This window comes from Thalassophryne amazonica, chromosome 3 (assembly GCF_902500255.1).
Source record: "Thalassophryne amazonica chromosome 3, fThaAma1.1, whole genome shotgun sequence".
Classification (NCBI taxonomy): Eukaryota; Metazoa; Chordata; class Actinopteri; order Batrachoidiformes; family Batrachoididae; genus Thalassophryne; species Thalassophryne amazonica.
In genome coordinates, this window is record NC_047105.1 from 47,582,489 (window position 1) to 47,597,836 (window position 15,348).

Sequence of the window (15,348 nt, forward strand, 5' to 3'; positions counted from 1 at the left end):
CTTTCCAGAGGCTCACACTGTGTTCTTGCACACTCACGATCTTGCACAAAACAGTCGCCATGGTATTCTCCATGCTTGTCCAACCATGTGGCCCTCCAGACAGCATGTGGAATATTTCGCAGTTCCCCATTTCATTTGTTTTTCACAGTTTTTGGCTGGTTCCTGCTTCTTTCACGCAACTTCGTGTTATGTTTGAAGGGGCCATAAGAACAGGGGTATGTACACTTTTGATCAGGGTCATTTGGGTAGTTTCTGTTGTCATTATGATTTTAAAAAGAGTAAACACAGTTGTTTGACAATAAATGCCTTCACCCAACCATTAGCCATGAGTGAAAAAAAGTTTTTGTGCTATCATTCATATTCTCTGAAAAGTGGCCAAAAAAGCAACAATTCTGACAGGGTATGTAAACTTTTGAGCACAACTGTAGATATATAGAGAGATGCTCTGGCTCAACAACTGAGCCAGAGCATCTCTAAAACTGCAGCTCTTGTATGATGTTCCCAGTCTATAGTTGTCTACTAAAAAAGGTCCAAAGAAGGAAAACCAATGAAGTGTGATAAGGACATTGGTGGTCAAGGCTCACTGATGTGCATGGGGAGTGACAGTTGACTCATGTAGTCCGATCCAACAGAAGGATCTACTGCTAATGTCTTGGTGTTGGATACCATAGCACATCTCTAGATGTCTAGTGGAGTCCATCCCTTGACAGGTCAGTGCTATTTTGATGGTAAAAGCGGGATCCCCACAGTATTAGGCATGTGGTCACAGTATTATGGCTGATCAGTGTGCATTGTCTTTCTTTGTGGAGTTTCCTTCTGTTCCACTCTTGAACCAAAACACATTGATGCTGTGGTGGACATGGTGATGTTTGCTTTGCCACTGCTTAAGGGACAGATCTCAGAGTTTTTTGACAAGTGCAGTACCACTTTATCTTCAATGTCTAGTTGAAGTCAAATGTCAAGTTACTTCGGTTATAGTCTGTGTAGTCAATCTTTATATTAAATTTAATTTCCCTTGTGTATCTTGACTTACATCAGGACGAACATCCATGCATTTTCTAAACATGTTTATGATGGGGGAGCTGGAACCTGTACCAGCAGTCATTAAACAAACGGTGGGGTACACCCTGGACAGGCAGTCATTCTGTCACAGGGCATGCACATATTAACAAACAAACACCTTCACAAACACACTCACACCTACAGTCAATTTAGAATCAGCAGTTCACCTCACCTGCATGTCTCTGGCAGTGAAATGAAATCAGAGCACTTGGAGGGATCCAACCAAAGATGGGGAAAACATGCAAACTCCACATAGTCAGGACTAGGTTGGAAGCAAACCTCGGACCTTCTCACTACAAGGCAACAGTGTGAACCAGGAAGCAGCCATGCTGTCCAACTGGTGTAAAATTTGCATCTGATCAACATGATAATCCATACCAGAGCCGGGCCTCAATACCCATATAGGACTTACTCTACTTCCCTTTTAATTCATCATAAGCCACCATAAAGTTTGTGGATGATACCACCGGGGTTGGGCTCATCTCGGGGGGGAATGTGTGTAATTACAGAGACGAAGTCAACCGACTGACAGCGTGGTGTTCAGCTAACAACCTCCCACTGAAAATACCAAAAACAAAAGAAATAATCCTGGACTTCAGGAAGGGCAGGACTAACCCAGCCCAGCTCTACATCCATGGGGACTGTGTGGAAAGGGTCAGCTCCATCAGGTTCCTGGGAATGCAGCTCTCTGACAGCCTCTCCTGGACTGCCAACACCACAGTGGTGGTGAAGAAAGCCCAGCAGCGACTCCACTTCCTGAGGGTGCTCAAGAGGAACAATCTGGAGGAGAAGCTGCTGGTGTTGTTCTACAGAGCCACCATCGACACCATCCTGACGTACTGTAGTACATTGTGGTATGGGGGATGCTCAGCAGCAGACAGGAGAGCACTGCAGAGAGTGATTAACACGGCCCAGAGGATCACTAGCTGCTCTCTGCCCAGCCTGGAAGACAATGCCAGCTCTCGCTACCTCAGCAGAGCTGCCAGCATCATCAAAGACACATCCCACCCCAGCAACCACCTGTTTGACCTGCTACCCTCGGGCCGAAGATATAGGTCAATCAAAACTAGGACAACAGACTCAGGGACAGCTTTTTCCCAGAGCGATCACTGCTCTGAACAATAACAAACCACATTAATCTGCACTTTTCAAGTTTCTTGTGCACTATCTGTACCCATGTGCAACACTTTCCCGTGCATTATCATTCTACAGTTGTACATAATTCTTGTTTTACATTTTACATTTTGTTCACATTTTATTTTAGTTGTACATATATGTAAATAATTTATTTTGTTAAATTTCATTATCTTTTATTTGGCTAACAATTACTCACACCTCGGAAAAGCACCTTTTGGAGTTGCACTCAAATCTTGTTGCAATTTAAATTACAATGACAATAAAAGCAATTCTGATTCTGATTAATTATTTATCATTCCATTTTTGAACCAAGACATTCTGCTTCCTCTTCAGGTTTGCTCATGTCGGCCATTACCGTCATCATCCTTGTCCTGTACTTTGCCATTGAAAACTTTGTGTTGAATAAGCGTCCTTGGATGCCAGAGTGCACTCCTATCTACATCCAGTACTTTGTCAAGTTCTTCATCATCGGTGTGACTGTGCTGGTGGTGGCCGTGCCGGAGGGATTGCCGTTGGCTGTCACCATCTCTCTCGCTTACTCTGTCAAGGTGAGGAGGGGTGCACGCACACACCACATTATAGCACTGCTGTACTTCTCCTGTAAGGGCTGCCCACGCATTTCAACTCCATTCTGTAACCTTTACTAGAGTATGCATTACATAGTCCTCTGCAAGCGCTCGATTCTCACTCAGAGGAAATACTGGGGATTTGCATACATAAAGCATGTGTGTATTGAGTGCCTGTATTGTGTTAAAGATGCTTTGTGTATTCATGCCAGCAAACGAGCAAAGAGAAGTGCTAAAATGTTTGTTTCTTGACAACCAATTGTGTGACACGCTACACGAGTGCAACCCTCCTTGTCTTTGTAGTCACACACCATTATATAGATATTGACAATATGCTAGTGCCAAATAACTGATGAACGCTTTTACACACACACAGTTACACACATGCACACCAAGTACTTCACATGTTTTAATGTGTCAATACTGGATTTGTTTTTCTTTCTACCAACAGAAAATGATGAAAGACAATAACCTGGTGCGTCACTTGGATGCATGCGAAACGATGGGCAATGCCACAGCCATCTGCTCCGACAAGACAGGCACGCTAACTACCAACCGTATGACAGCCGTGCAGTGTTACATTGGAGATGTGCACTACAAAGAAATCCCAGATCCTGGAGTTCTGCCACCCAAGTCACTGGACTTACTGGTTAATGCCATTGCTATCAACAGCGCCTACACCACTAAGATACTGGTAAGATACCTGCAGTGGTAGCCATTGTAGACCCCCTCTAACTTCTCCAGCAACATAAATGTCAATAAATGGGCAGTGACTGAAATGTTTCTTATTTATGACTTGAACAACCTTGACTATTTTACAATAGAGACTTTTTCTCCCCCTGAAGAGTGTTGGACCTGGTTTTCTAACACCAGCCCTGCATGCAAATGGTGTTGATCCAGCGTTGAAGTTTGATGTTGAATCAGCGTAGAAAATACATTGGATTTGAAAATTGGATCAATGTAGATAGTTGACATTGGTTCTCTGTAGGCATTCAGTGTAATATTTAAATTATTATTAAAAATGTTAAAGTCAACAAGTACCATGCTGCTTTGTTAAATTAATAATTAGATGTCCCGCAGGTTTCTGACAGAAATTAAGAATAAATCAAAATGCAGGCCAGGAGCCTAACTATAGTTCAACATTGTATCAATGTCATATTCTGATGTTGCAACAATATAGTCATTTGTTTATTACATAAAATGTAAAGTTTTACATAAAGGTTCATATGCAGAATTTGTATATTCATACATGAGAGTCTGTCCAAAGGCTTATCAGGTCAGATCTGGGAGCATGTGCTGGTGTTCTTCATAGCCTCATCCACCACGTTATGGAACCACCTTCGGTCATGGATGGCAACCACCCAGGCAGATAACTGGTCTGTCACCATCTCTCAGAAGTAGCCATCTCTCTGCCACGGCCAGGTGAAATGTGGGTGTCCCTTTGACCTTCTCTAATTACTGGAGTCCTCAACTTTGAGACATGTGAATGCGGGCTGTTGCTCAGAGAAACATGCCACATGTCGAAATGGCATACCTGGTGTTCCATCATGATGCAAGTGATGCTCCTCATCTGAACCTCCATAAGTTTCTGCTCATTTGACATAAGGTCTTTCTAATGGTACTCAAGGATTTGCCAAAGAGACCTGGTACCAAAGACTTCCATTTGTCACCTTAGGTCATTGGTTAGTGGCCAAGTCTCACAACCATGCAGAAAGCATCAGGACCCTAAAAACGTGGACCTTCATTCTCCTGCAAAGCTATCGGCATCACCAAAAGCCTCTGCCTGGTGAACGTGTGAGCTCCATAGGCTCTTCCCAGATATCTCTCTATCTCCAAGCCCAAAGACTGAGAGACACAAATGTTCTTTGATAAATGAATCTCCAATCTTAACACTCTACAATATTTAAAATGGTCTATGAAGTGGGTTGGGCCATGCCACTTTTGTCTCGCTCTGTGTGAGTGATTAAGCCAGCCTTGAAACTGTGAGATTGTTGTTTTGCACTGCCTACATAGATGTGAAACAGGCAGTTGTGTCTTTGGCTGCTAGCTTTTGATCCATCAGGCATTCACTTATTTTATCACCTTGAGATCAGGTGTATTATTTTTGTCTGAGACGATACTGAACATAGCAGACTGTAATTGAATCCAATTGATCTAAATACTGTAGACTGTAAGCGTGTTTACAGAGAGTGCAACTAAGCAGGATTTCCTCAAAGTCAACAGAACCTTCATGAAGTGACAAGTGGATAAGCTAGGTGGATATTTACAAGGTACATTTATTAAACTTAAGGGTAAAAATAATCAATCAATCGATTTTTTTTTTTATATAGCGCCAAATCACAACAAACAGTTGCCCCAAGGCGCTTTATATTGTAAGGCAAGGCCATACAATAATTATGTAAAACCCCAACGGTCAAAACGACCCCCTGTGAGCAAGCACTTGGCTACAGTGGGAAGGAAAAACTCCCTTTTAACAGGAAGAAACCTCCAGCAGAACCAGGCTCAGGGAGGGGCAGTCTTACGCTGGGACTGGTTGGGGCTGAGGGAGAGAACCAGGAAAAAGACATGCTGTGGAGGGGAGCAGAGATCGATCACTAATGATTAAATGCAGAGTGGTGCATACAGAGCAAAAAGAGAAAGAAACAGTGCATCATGGGAACCCCCAGCAGTCTACGTCTATAGCAGCATAACTAAGGGATGGTTCAGGGTCACCTGATCCAGCCCTAACTATAAGCTTTAGCAAAAAGGAAAGTTTTAAGCCTAATCTTAAAAGTAGAGAGGGTGTCTGTCTCCCTGATCTGAATTGGGAGCTGGTTCCACAGGAGAGGAGCCTGAAAGCTGAAGGCTCTGCCTCCCATTCTACTCTTACAAACCCTAGGAACTACAAGTAAGCCTGCGGTCTGAGAGCGAAGCGCTCTATTGGGGTGATATGGTACTACGAGGTCCCTAAGATAAGATGGGACCTGATTATTCAAAACCTTATAAGTAAGAAGAAGAATTTTAAATTCTATTCTAGAATTAACAGGAAGCCAATGAAGAGAGGCCAATATGGGTGAGATATGCTCTCTCCTTCTAGTCCCCGTTAGTACTCTAGCTGCAGCATTTTGAATTAACGGAAGGCTTTTTAGGGAACTTTTAGGACAACCTGATAATAATGAATTACAATAGTCCAGCCTAGAGGAAATAAATGCATGAATTAGTTTTTCAGCATCACTCTGAGACAAGACCTTTCTAATTTTAGAGATATTGCGTAAATGCAAAAAAGCAGTCCTACATATTTGTTTAATATGCGCTTTGAATGACATATCCTGATCAAAAATGACTCCAAGATTTCTCACAGTATTACTAGAGGTCAGGGTAATGCCATCCAGAGTAAGGATCTGGTTAGACACCATGTTTCTAAGATTTGTGGGACCAAGTACAATAACTTCAGTTTTATCTGAGTTTAAAAGCAGGAAATTAGAGGTCATCCATGTCTTTATGTCTGTAAGACAATCCTGCAGTTTAGCTAATTGGTGTGTGTCCTCTGGCTTCATGGATAGATAAAGCTGGGTATCATCTGCGTAACAATGAAAATTTAAGCAATACCGTCTAATAATACTGCCTAAGGGAAGCATGTATAAAGTGAATAAAATTGGTCCTAGCACAGAACCTTGTGGAACTCCATAATTCACTTTAGTCTGTGAAGAAGATTCCCCATTTACATGAACAAATTGTAATCTATTAGACAAATATGATTCAAACCACCGCAGCGCAGTGCCTTTAATACCTATGGCATGCTCTAATCTCTGTAATAAAATTTTATGGTCAACAGTATCAAAAGCAGCACTGAGGTCTAACAGAACAAGCACAGAGATGAGTCCACTGTCCGAGGCCATAAGAAGATCATTTGTAACCTTCACTAATGCTGTTTCTGTGCTATGATGAATTCTAAAACCTGACTGAAACTCTTCAAATAGACCATTCCTCTGCAGATGATCAGTTAGCTGTTTTACAACTACCCTTTCAAGAATTTTTGAGAGAAAAGGAAGGTTGGAGATTGGCCTATAATTAGCTAAGATAGCTGGGTCAAGTGATGGCTTTTTAAGTAATGGTTTAATTACTGCCACCTTAAAAGCCTGTGGTACATAGCCAACTAACAAAGATAGATTGATCATATTTAAGATCGAAGCATTAAATAATGGTAGGGCTTCCTTGAGCAGCCTGGTAGGAATGGGGTCTAATAAACATGTTGATGGTTTGGATGAAGTAACTAATGAAAATAACTCAGAACAATCGGAGAGAATGAGTCTAACCAAATACCGGCATCACTGAAAGCAGCCAAAGATAACGATACATCTTTGGGATGGTTATGAGTAATTTTTTTCTCTAATAGTTAAAATTTTATTAGCAAAGAAAGTCATGAAGTCATTACTAGTTAAAGTTAATGGAATACTCAGCTCAATAGAGCTCTGACTTTTTGTCAGCCTGGCTACAGTGCTGAAAAGAAACCTGGGGTTGTTCTTATTTTCTTCAATTAGTGATGAGTAGAAAGATGTCCTAGCTTTACGGAGGGCTTTTTTATAGAGCAACAGACTATTTTTCCAGGCTAAGTGAAGATCTTCTAAATTAGTGAGACGCCATTTCCTCTCCAACTTACGGGTTATCTGCTTTAAGCTACGAGTTTGTGAGTTATACCACGGAGTCAGGCACTTCTGATTTAAAGCTCTCTCTTTCAGAGGAGCTACAGCATCCAAAGTTGTCTTCAATGAGGATGTAAAACTATTGACGAGATACTCTATCTCACTTACAGAGTTTAGGTAGCTACTCTGCACTGTGTTGGTATATGGCATTAGAGAACATAAAGAAGGAATCATATCCTTAAACCTAGTTACAGCGCTTTCTGAAAGACTTCTAGTGTAATGAAACTTATTCCCCACTGCTGGGTAGTCCATCAGAGTAAATGTAAATGTTATTAAGAAATGATCAGACAGAAGGGAGTTTTCAGGGAATACTGTTAAGTCTTCTATTTCCATACCATAAGTCAGAACAAGATCTAAGATATGATTAAAGTGGTGGGTGGACTCATTTAATTTTTGAGCAAAGCCAATAGAGTCTAATAATAGATTAAATGCAGTGTTGAGGCTGTCATTCTCAGCATCTGTGTGGATGTTAAAATCGCCCACTATAATTATCTGAGCTAAGCACTAAGTCAGACAAAAGGTCTGAAAATTCACAGAGAAACTCACAGTAACAACCAGGTGGACGATAGATAATAACAAATAAAACTGTTTTTTGGGACTTCCAATTTGGATGGACAAGACTAAGAGTCAAGCTTTCAAATGAATTAAAGCTCTGTCTAGGTTTTTGATTAATTAATAAGCTGGAATGGAAGATTGCTGCTAATCCTCCGCCCCGGCCCGTGCTACGAGCATTCTGACAGTTAGTGTGACTCGGGGGTGTTGACTCATTTAAACTAACATATTCATCCTGCTGTAACCAGGTTTCTGTAAGGCAGAATAAATCAATATGTTGATCAATTATTATATCATTTACCAACAGGGACTTAGAAGAGAGAGACCTAATGTTTAATAGACCACATTTAACTGTTTTAGTCTGTGGTGCAGTTGAAGTTGCTATATTATTTTTTCTTTTTGAATTTTTATGCTTAAATAGATTTTTGCTGGTTATTGGTGGTCTGGGAGCAGACACCATCTCTACGGGGATGGGGTAATGAGGGGATGGCAGGGGGAGAGAAGCTGCAGAGAGGTGTGTAAGACTACAACTCTGCTTCCTGGTCCCATAACATAAATAACATCTTACTACTGTTGGAAAGCATGGCCTGGTCCTTGATCTACTATCAGAAAAGCCTTCATCTGTAGCATGTCACACACAAAGAATACACTGCTAATTATTTGGTTCTTACCAAGATAAAAACACTTACATATCTTGTTTTAAGAGTTAATTTCTTATTTTAAATGTTCCATGTGGTTATATCTAGATTTAACCATCTTAAATCAAGATATCTTGTCAAGTGTATTTATCTGACCATGAAGGAAGACAATTTCCCTCAGATGTTAGTGTTTTTATCTTGTTTCTAGACACCTCTTTTTTGCAGTTTAGCTCCAAGTTTAGGACTTCGGTACAGCCTCAGAAACATCTTTTGTGTATCTGTCAAAGTGTTACTTGGACAGGCAGTTGATATACATTATTATTATCACTTTACCGGGGCGTTGGTGGGCCGGTATCGTAGATTTACGTCAGTGGTATCTGGCTATACCCGCCCGCTGTGCGTAAACAAATGATGTCATAGCGCCCGCAGTCCAAGAACTGTCCACAGAGGAAAAAAAAAAAAAAACTGTCCACAGAGGGGAAAAAAAAGAACTGTCTGCAGAGGAAAAGATGAAAAGGCGAGAAGTGTGTTTTGGTACTATGAAAGTATTCATAGTGCTTCACTTTTTCCACGTTATGTTACAGCCTTATTCCAAAATGGATTAAATTAATTTTTTCCTCAAAATTCTACACACAATGCCCCATACTGACAATGTAAAAAGGTTTTTTTTTGTTAGATTTTTACAAATTTATTACAAAACAAAAACCAACAAAGAATTCACATGTAAATGGTAAATGGACTGCATTTATATAGCGCTTTTCCATCTGCATCAGACACTCAAAGCGCTTTACAATTATGGCTCACTTTCACAAGGCGCTCACTACACACCGGGAGCAATAGGGGATTAAAGGCCTTGCCCAAGGGCCCTTAGTGATTTTCCAGTCAGGCGGGAATTTGAACACATGATCTTCTGGACTCAAGCCCAACACCTTAACCACTAGACCATCATCTCCCCTATAGGCTGTGAATACTTATGTACGTAAGTATTCACACCCTTTGCCATGAAGCTCAAAATTGAGTTCAGGTGTACTACTGAACTCAATTACTGGTGGTTGGCTCTCACTGCGGTATTGTATCACTTCCTGTTCCGGAGCACAGTGGTGTTTTGCTGTATCTGTTAGCTGTTTAATCTGCGCAGTTAGATTGATCTAGTTATCTAGATTACGATTTGTTTCCCAGTGTAATCTTTACGTGCCTTAACTAAAGCACTCCTTCTGCTGAATCACCTCTAAATTATTTACACATTATTCACTTTGCGTGTTTTTAGGAATCCGCTAGCTTAGCGTAGCTACTAGCTCTTAGCCGATTTAGCATGGCGGCTTCTCCTGTCTCTCCCGCACTTTTCTGCTCTGGGTGTGAAATGTTTAGTTATTCCTCGGCCTCCTTTAGCAGTAACGGTACTTGTAATAAGTGTAGCTTATTCGAAGCTTTGGAGGCCAGGCTGGGCGAATTGGAGACTCGGCTCCGCACCGTGGAAAATTCTACAGCTAGCCAGGCCCCTGTAGTCGGTGCGGACCAAGGTAGCTTAGCCGCCATTAGTTACCCCCTGGCAGATCCCGAGCAGCCGGGAAAGCAGGCTGACTGGGTGACTGTGAGGAGGAAGCGTAGTTCTAAACAGAAGCCCCATGTACACCGCCAACCCGTTCACATCTCTAACCGTTTTTCCCCACTCGACGACACACCCGCCGAGGATCAAACTCTGGTTATTGGCGACTCTGTTTTGAGAAATGTGACGTTAGCGACACCAGCAACCATAGTCAATTGTCTTCCGGGGGCCAGAGCAGGCGACATTGAAGGAAATTTGAAACTGCTGGCTAAGGCTAAGCGTAAATTTGGTAAGATTGTAATTCACGTCGGCAGTAATGACACCCGGTTACGCCAATCGGAGGTCACTAAAATTAACATTAAATCGGTGTGTAACTTTGCAAAAACAATGTCGGACTCTGTTGTTTTCTCTGGGCCCCTCCCCAATCGGACCGGGAGTGACATGTTTAGCCGCATGTTCTCCTTGAATTGCTGGCTGTCTGAGTGGTGTCCAAAAAGTGAGGTGGGCTTCATAGATAATTGGCAAAGCTTCTGGGGAAAACCTGGTCTTGTTAGGAGAGACGGCATCCATCCCACTTTGGATGGAGCAGCTCTCATTTCTAGAAATCTGGCCAATTTTCTTAAATCCTCCAAACCGTGACTATCCAGGGTTGGGACCAGGAAGCAGAGTTGTAGTCTTACACACCTCTCTGCAGCTTCTCTCCCCCTGCCATCCCCTCATTACCCCATCCTCGTAGAGACGGTGCCTGCTCCCAGACCACCAATAACCAGCAAAAATCTATTTAAGCATAAAAATTCAAAAAGAAAAAATAATATAGCACCTTCAACTGCACCACAGACTAAAACAGTTAAATGTGGTCTATTAAACATTAGGTCTCTCTCTTCTAAGTCCCTGTTGGTAAATGATATAATAATTGATCAACATATTGATTTATTCTGCCTTACAGAAACCTGGTTACAGCAGGATGAATATGTTAGTTTAAATGAGTCAACACCCCCGAGTCACACTAACTGTCAGAATGCTCGTAGCACGGGCCGGGGCGGAGGATTAGCAGCAATCTTCCATTCCAGCTTATTAATTAATCAACAACCCAGACAGAGCTTTAATTCATTTGAAAGCTTGACTCTTAGTCTTGTCCATCCAAATTGGAAGTCCCAAAAACCAGTTTTATTTGTTATTATCTATCGTCCACCTGGTCGTTACTGTGAGTTTCTCTGTGAATTTTCAGACCTTTTGTCTGACTTAGTGCTTAGCTCAGATAAGATAATTATAGTGGGCGATTTTAACATCCACACAGATGCTGAGAATGACAGCCTCAACACTGCATTTAATCTATTATTAGACTCTATTGGCTTTGCTCAAATAGTAAATGATTCCACCCACCACTTTAATCATATCTTAGATCTTGTTCTGACTTATGGTATGGAAATAGAAGACTTAACAGTATTCCCTGAAAACTCCCTTCTGTCTGATCATTTCTTAATAACATTTACATTTACTCTGATGGACTACCCAGCAGTGGGGAATAAGTTTCATTACACTAGAAGTCTTTCAGAAAGCGCTGTAACTAGGTTTAAGGATATGATTCCTTCTTTATGTTCTCTAATGCCATGTACCAACACAGTGCAGAGTAGCTACCTAAACTCTGTAAGTGAGATAGAGTATCTCGTCAATAGTTTTACATCCTCATTGAAGACAACTTTGGATGCTGTAGCTCCTCTAAAAAAGAGAGCTTTAAATCAGAAGTGCCTGACTCCGTGGTATAACTCACAAACTTGTAGCTTAAAGCAGATAACCCGTAAGTTGGAGAGGAAATGGCGTCTCACTAACTTAGAAGATCTTCACTTAGCCTGGAAAAAGAGTCTGTTGCTCTATAAAAAAGCCCTCCGTAAAGCTAGGACATCTTTCTACTCATCACTAATTGAAGAAAATAAGAACAACCCCAGGTTTCTTTTCAGCACTGTAGCCAGGCTGACAAAGAGTCAGAGCTCTATTGAGCTGAGTATTCCATTAACTTTAACTAGTAATGACTTCATGACTTTCTTTGCTAACAAAATTTTAACTATTAGAGAAAAAATTACTCATAACCATCCCAAAGACGTATCGTTATCTTTGGCTGCTTTCAGTGATGCCGGTATTTGGTTAGACTCTTTCTCTCCGATTGTTCTGTCTGAGTTATTTTCATTAGTTACTTCATCCAAACCATCAACATGTTTATTAGACCCCATTCCTACCAGGCTGCTCAAGGAAGCCCTACCATTATTTAATGCTTCGATCTTAAATATGATCAATCTATCTTTGTTAGTTGGCTATGTACCACAGGCTTTTAAGGTGGCAGTAATTAAACCATTACTTAAAAAGCCATCACTTGACCCAGCTATCTTAGCTAATTATAGGCCAATCTCCAACCTTCCTTTTCTCTCAAAAATTCTTGAAAGGGTAGTTGTAAAACAGCTAACTGATCATCTGCAGAGGAATGGTCTATTTGAAGAGTTTCAGTCAGGTTTTAGAATTCATCATAGTACAGAAACAGCATTAGTGAAGGTTACAAATGATCTTCTTATGGCCTCGGACAGTGGACTCATCTCTGTGCTTGTTCTGTTAGACCTCAGTGCTGCTTTTGATACTGTTGACCATAAAATTTTATTACAGAGATTAGAGCATGCCATAGGTATTAAAGGCACTGCGCTGCGGTGGTTTGAATCATATTTGTCTAATAGATTACAATTTGTTCATGTAAATGGGGAATCTTCTTCACAGACTAAAGTTAATTATGGAGTTCCACAAGGTTCTGTGCTAGGACCAATTTTATTCACTTTATACATGCTTCCCTTAGGCAGTATTATTAGACGGTATTGCTTAAATTTTTATTGTTACGCAGATGATACCCAGCTTTATCTATCCATGAAGCCAGAGGACACACACCAATTAGCTAAACTGCAGGATTGTCTTACAGACATAAAGACATGGATGACCTCTAATTTCCTGCTTTTAAACTCAGATAAAACTGAAGTTATTGTACTTGGCCCCACAAATCTTAGAAACATGGTGTCTAACCAGATCCTTACTGTGGATGGCATTACCCTGACCTCTAGTAATACTGTGAGAAATCTTGGAGTCATTTTTGATCAGGATATGTCATTCAAAGCGCATATTAAACAAATATGTAGGACTGCTTTTTTGCATTTACGCAATATCTCTAAAATCAGAAAAGTCTTGTCTCAGAGTGATGCTGAAAAACTAATTCATGCATTTATTTCCTCTAGGCTGGACTATTGTAATTCATTATTATCAGGTTGTCCTAAAAGTTCCCTAAAAAGCCTTCAGTTAATTCAAAATGCTGCAGCTAGAGTACTGACGGGGACTAGAAGGAGAGAGCATATCTCACCCATATTGGCCTCTCTTCATTGGCTTCCTGTTAATTCTAGAATAGAATTTAAAATTATTCTTCTTACTTATAAGGTTTTGAATAATCAGGTCCCATCTTATCTTAGGGACCTCGTAGTACCATATCACCCCAATAGAGCGCTTCGCTCTCAGACTGCAGGCTTACTTGTAGTTCCTAGGGTTTGTAAGAGTAGAATGGGAGGCAGAGCCTTCAGCTTTCAGGCTCCTCTCTTGTGGAACCAGCTCCCAATTCAGATCAGGGAGACAGACACCCTCTCTACTTTTAAGATTAGGCTTAAAACTTTCCTTTTTGCTAAAGCTTATAGTTAGGGCTGGATCAGGTGACCCTGAACCATCCCCTGCTGGGGGGTTCCCATGATGCACTGTTTCTTTCTCTTTTTGCTCTTTATGCACCACTCTGCATTTAATCATTAGTGATCGATCTCTGCTCCCCTCCACAGCATGTCTTTTTCCTGGTTCTCTCCCTCAGCCCCAACCAGTCCCAGCAGAAGACTGCCCCTCCCTGAGCCTGGTTCTGCTGGAGGTTTCTTCCTGTTAAAAGGGAGTTTTTCCTTCCCACTGTAGCCAAGTGCTTGCTCACAGGGGGTCGTTTTTGACCGTTGGGGTTTTACATAATTATTGTATGGCCTTGCCTTACAATATAAAGTGCCTTGGGGCAACTGTTTGTTGTGATTTGGCGCTATATAAAAAAATTGATTGATTGATTGATTGATCCTGTTTCCACTGATCTTCCTTGAGACGTTTCTGCAACATAATTGGAGTCCAAGTCAGTTGATTGTGGAAAAACTGAACCGCGTTGAATACTTTCCGGATGCACCGTTAGCAATGGTTAACCCTTGGGTTGCTAATGTAATGTCCGTCAATATATAAAATATTAAACTAGGTTAGATAAATTAATAATAACACATAATTAAAATTGCATGGCTTTATTTTAATACTTCTGATTACATTTTTAAAATAATCAAATGTTTCGTGTAATTTTAAACTTCATTACAAAATTAAAAATCAAAGACTTTTTTATTATTATGGTTTTTAATTACCTCTCGTGGCCCATCTGTCTTATATTTATCTGAATAAATAGCACCTTTATTGCATTAAAAAAAATCACTCCATTTATAAGTGATGACCTCATGCTACAAATAAGACATCCTTATATAGTACAAGTTAACCTTACAGTGAAATGGAACTATTGTCACTTTACATCCACACTAACATACAGATGAAGACAATTGTGCATATCTAAATATTACACATCATATAGGAATGCATAGAACTATTGCAGACTGTTATTCGGATGGAGGTGATTAATCTGGAAAATATGGACTGAGGAGGATAGACGTAATTAAGTAATGACGTAAGGAACAATGCAGGGTACAACAGCAGAATTTCTGAAGAACATTTCATGCATCACTCGCTCCCTCTGGCTACCCCCACTCCCACAGCACCACTGTGATTGCAGTATGCTGCCGGGCTGGTGTGTTCTTATATAAGAGGCCAATCCTGCGGGATGCCAGGACGGCTGTGGAAGCCTTTGATGGCCACCACACAAAGGCAAAGAGGCAGCCTTTGATAACCGTATCAGTCTCCTAGCCGTGTTTCTGGCTTCAAAAATACAACCACTGCCACGGCTCTGCTTCTTCTGTCTGCATATAAAGACTCCAGAGTGGAGAAGCTTCATCCTCAAGGGAGTCACACACACACATTTACACGTTTGACACTTAGCCAAACTGTACGTGCATACCTACCTGTGCATGCAC

The 15,348-nt window shown here is 41.0% G+C and overlaps 1 protein-coding gene across 9 annotated transcripts in view; it reads left to right on the top strand.

Moving 5' to 3' along the window:
- The window catches only part of atp2b2 (ATPase plasma membrane Ca2+ transporting 2), a 488,858-nt gene that overhangs the window by 409,148 nt on the left and 64,362 nt on the right, over positions 1–15,348 (top strand). For all 9 annotated transcript variants that reach the window (XM_034166183.1, XM_034166192.1, XM_034166187.1 and 6 more), the window contains 2 exons: positions 2,533–2,747; positions 3,217–3,459. In XM_034166183.1, the coding sequence (XP_034022074.1) occupies positions 2,533–2,747; positions 3,217–3,459 (458 nt within the window). The remainder of the gene's footprint in view (positions 1–2,532; positions 2,748–3,216; positions 3,460–15,348) is intronic.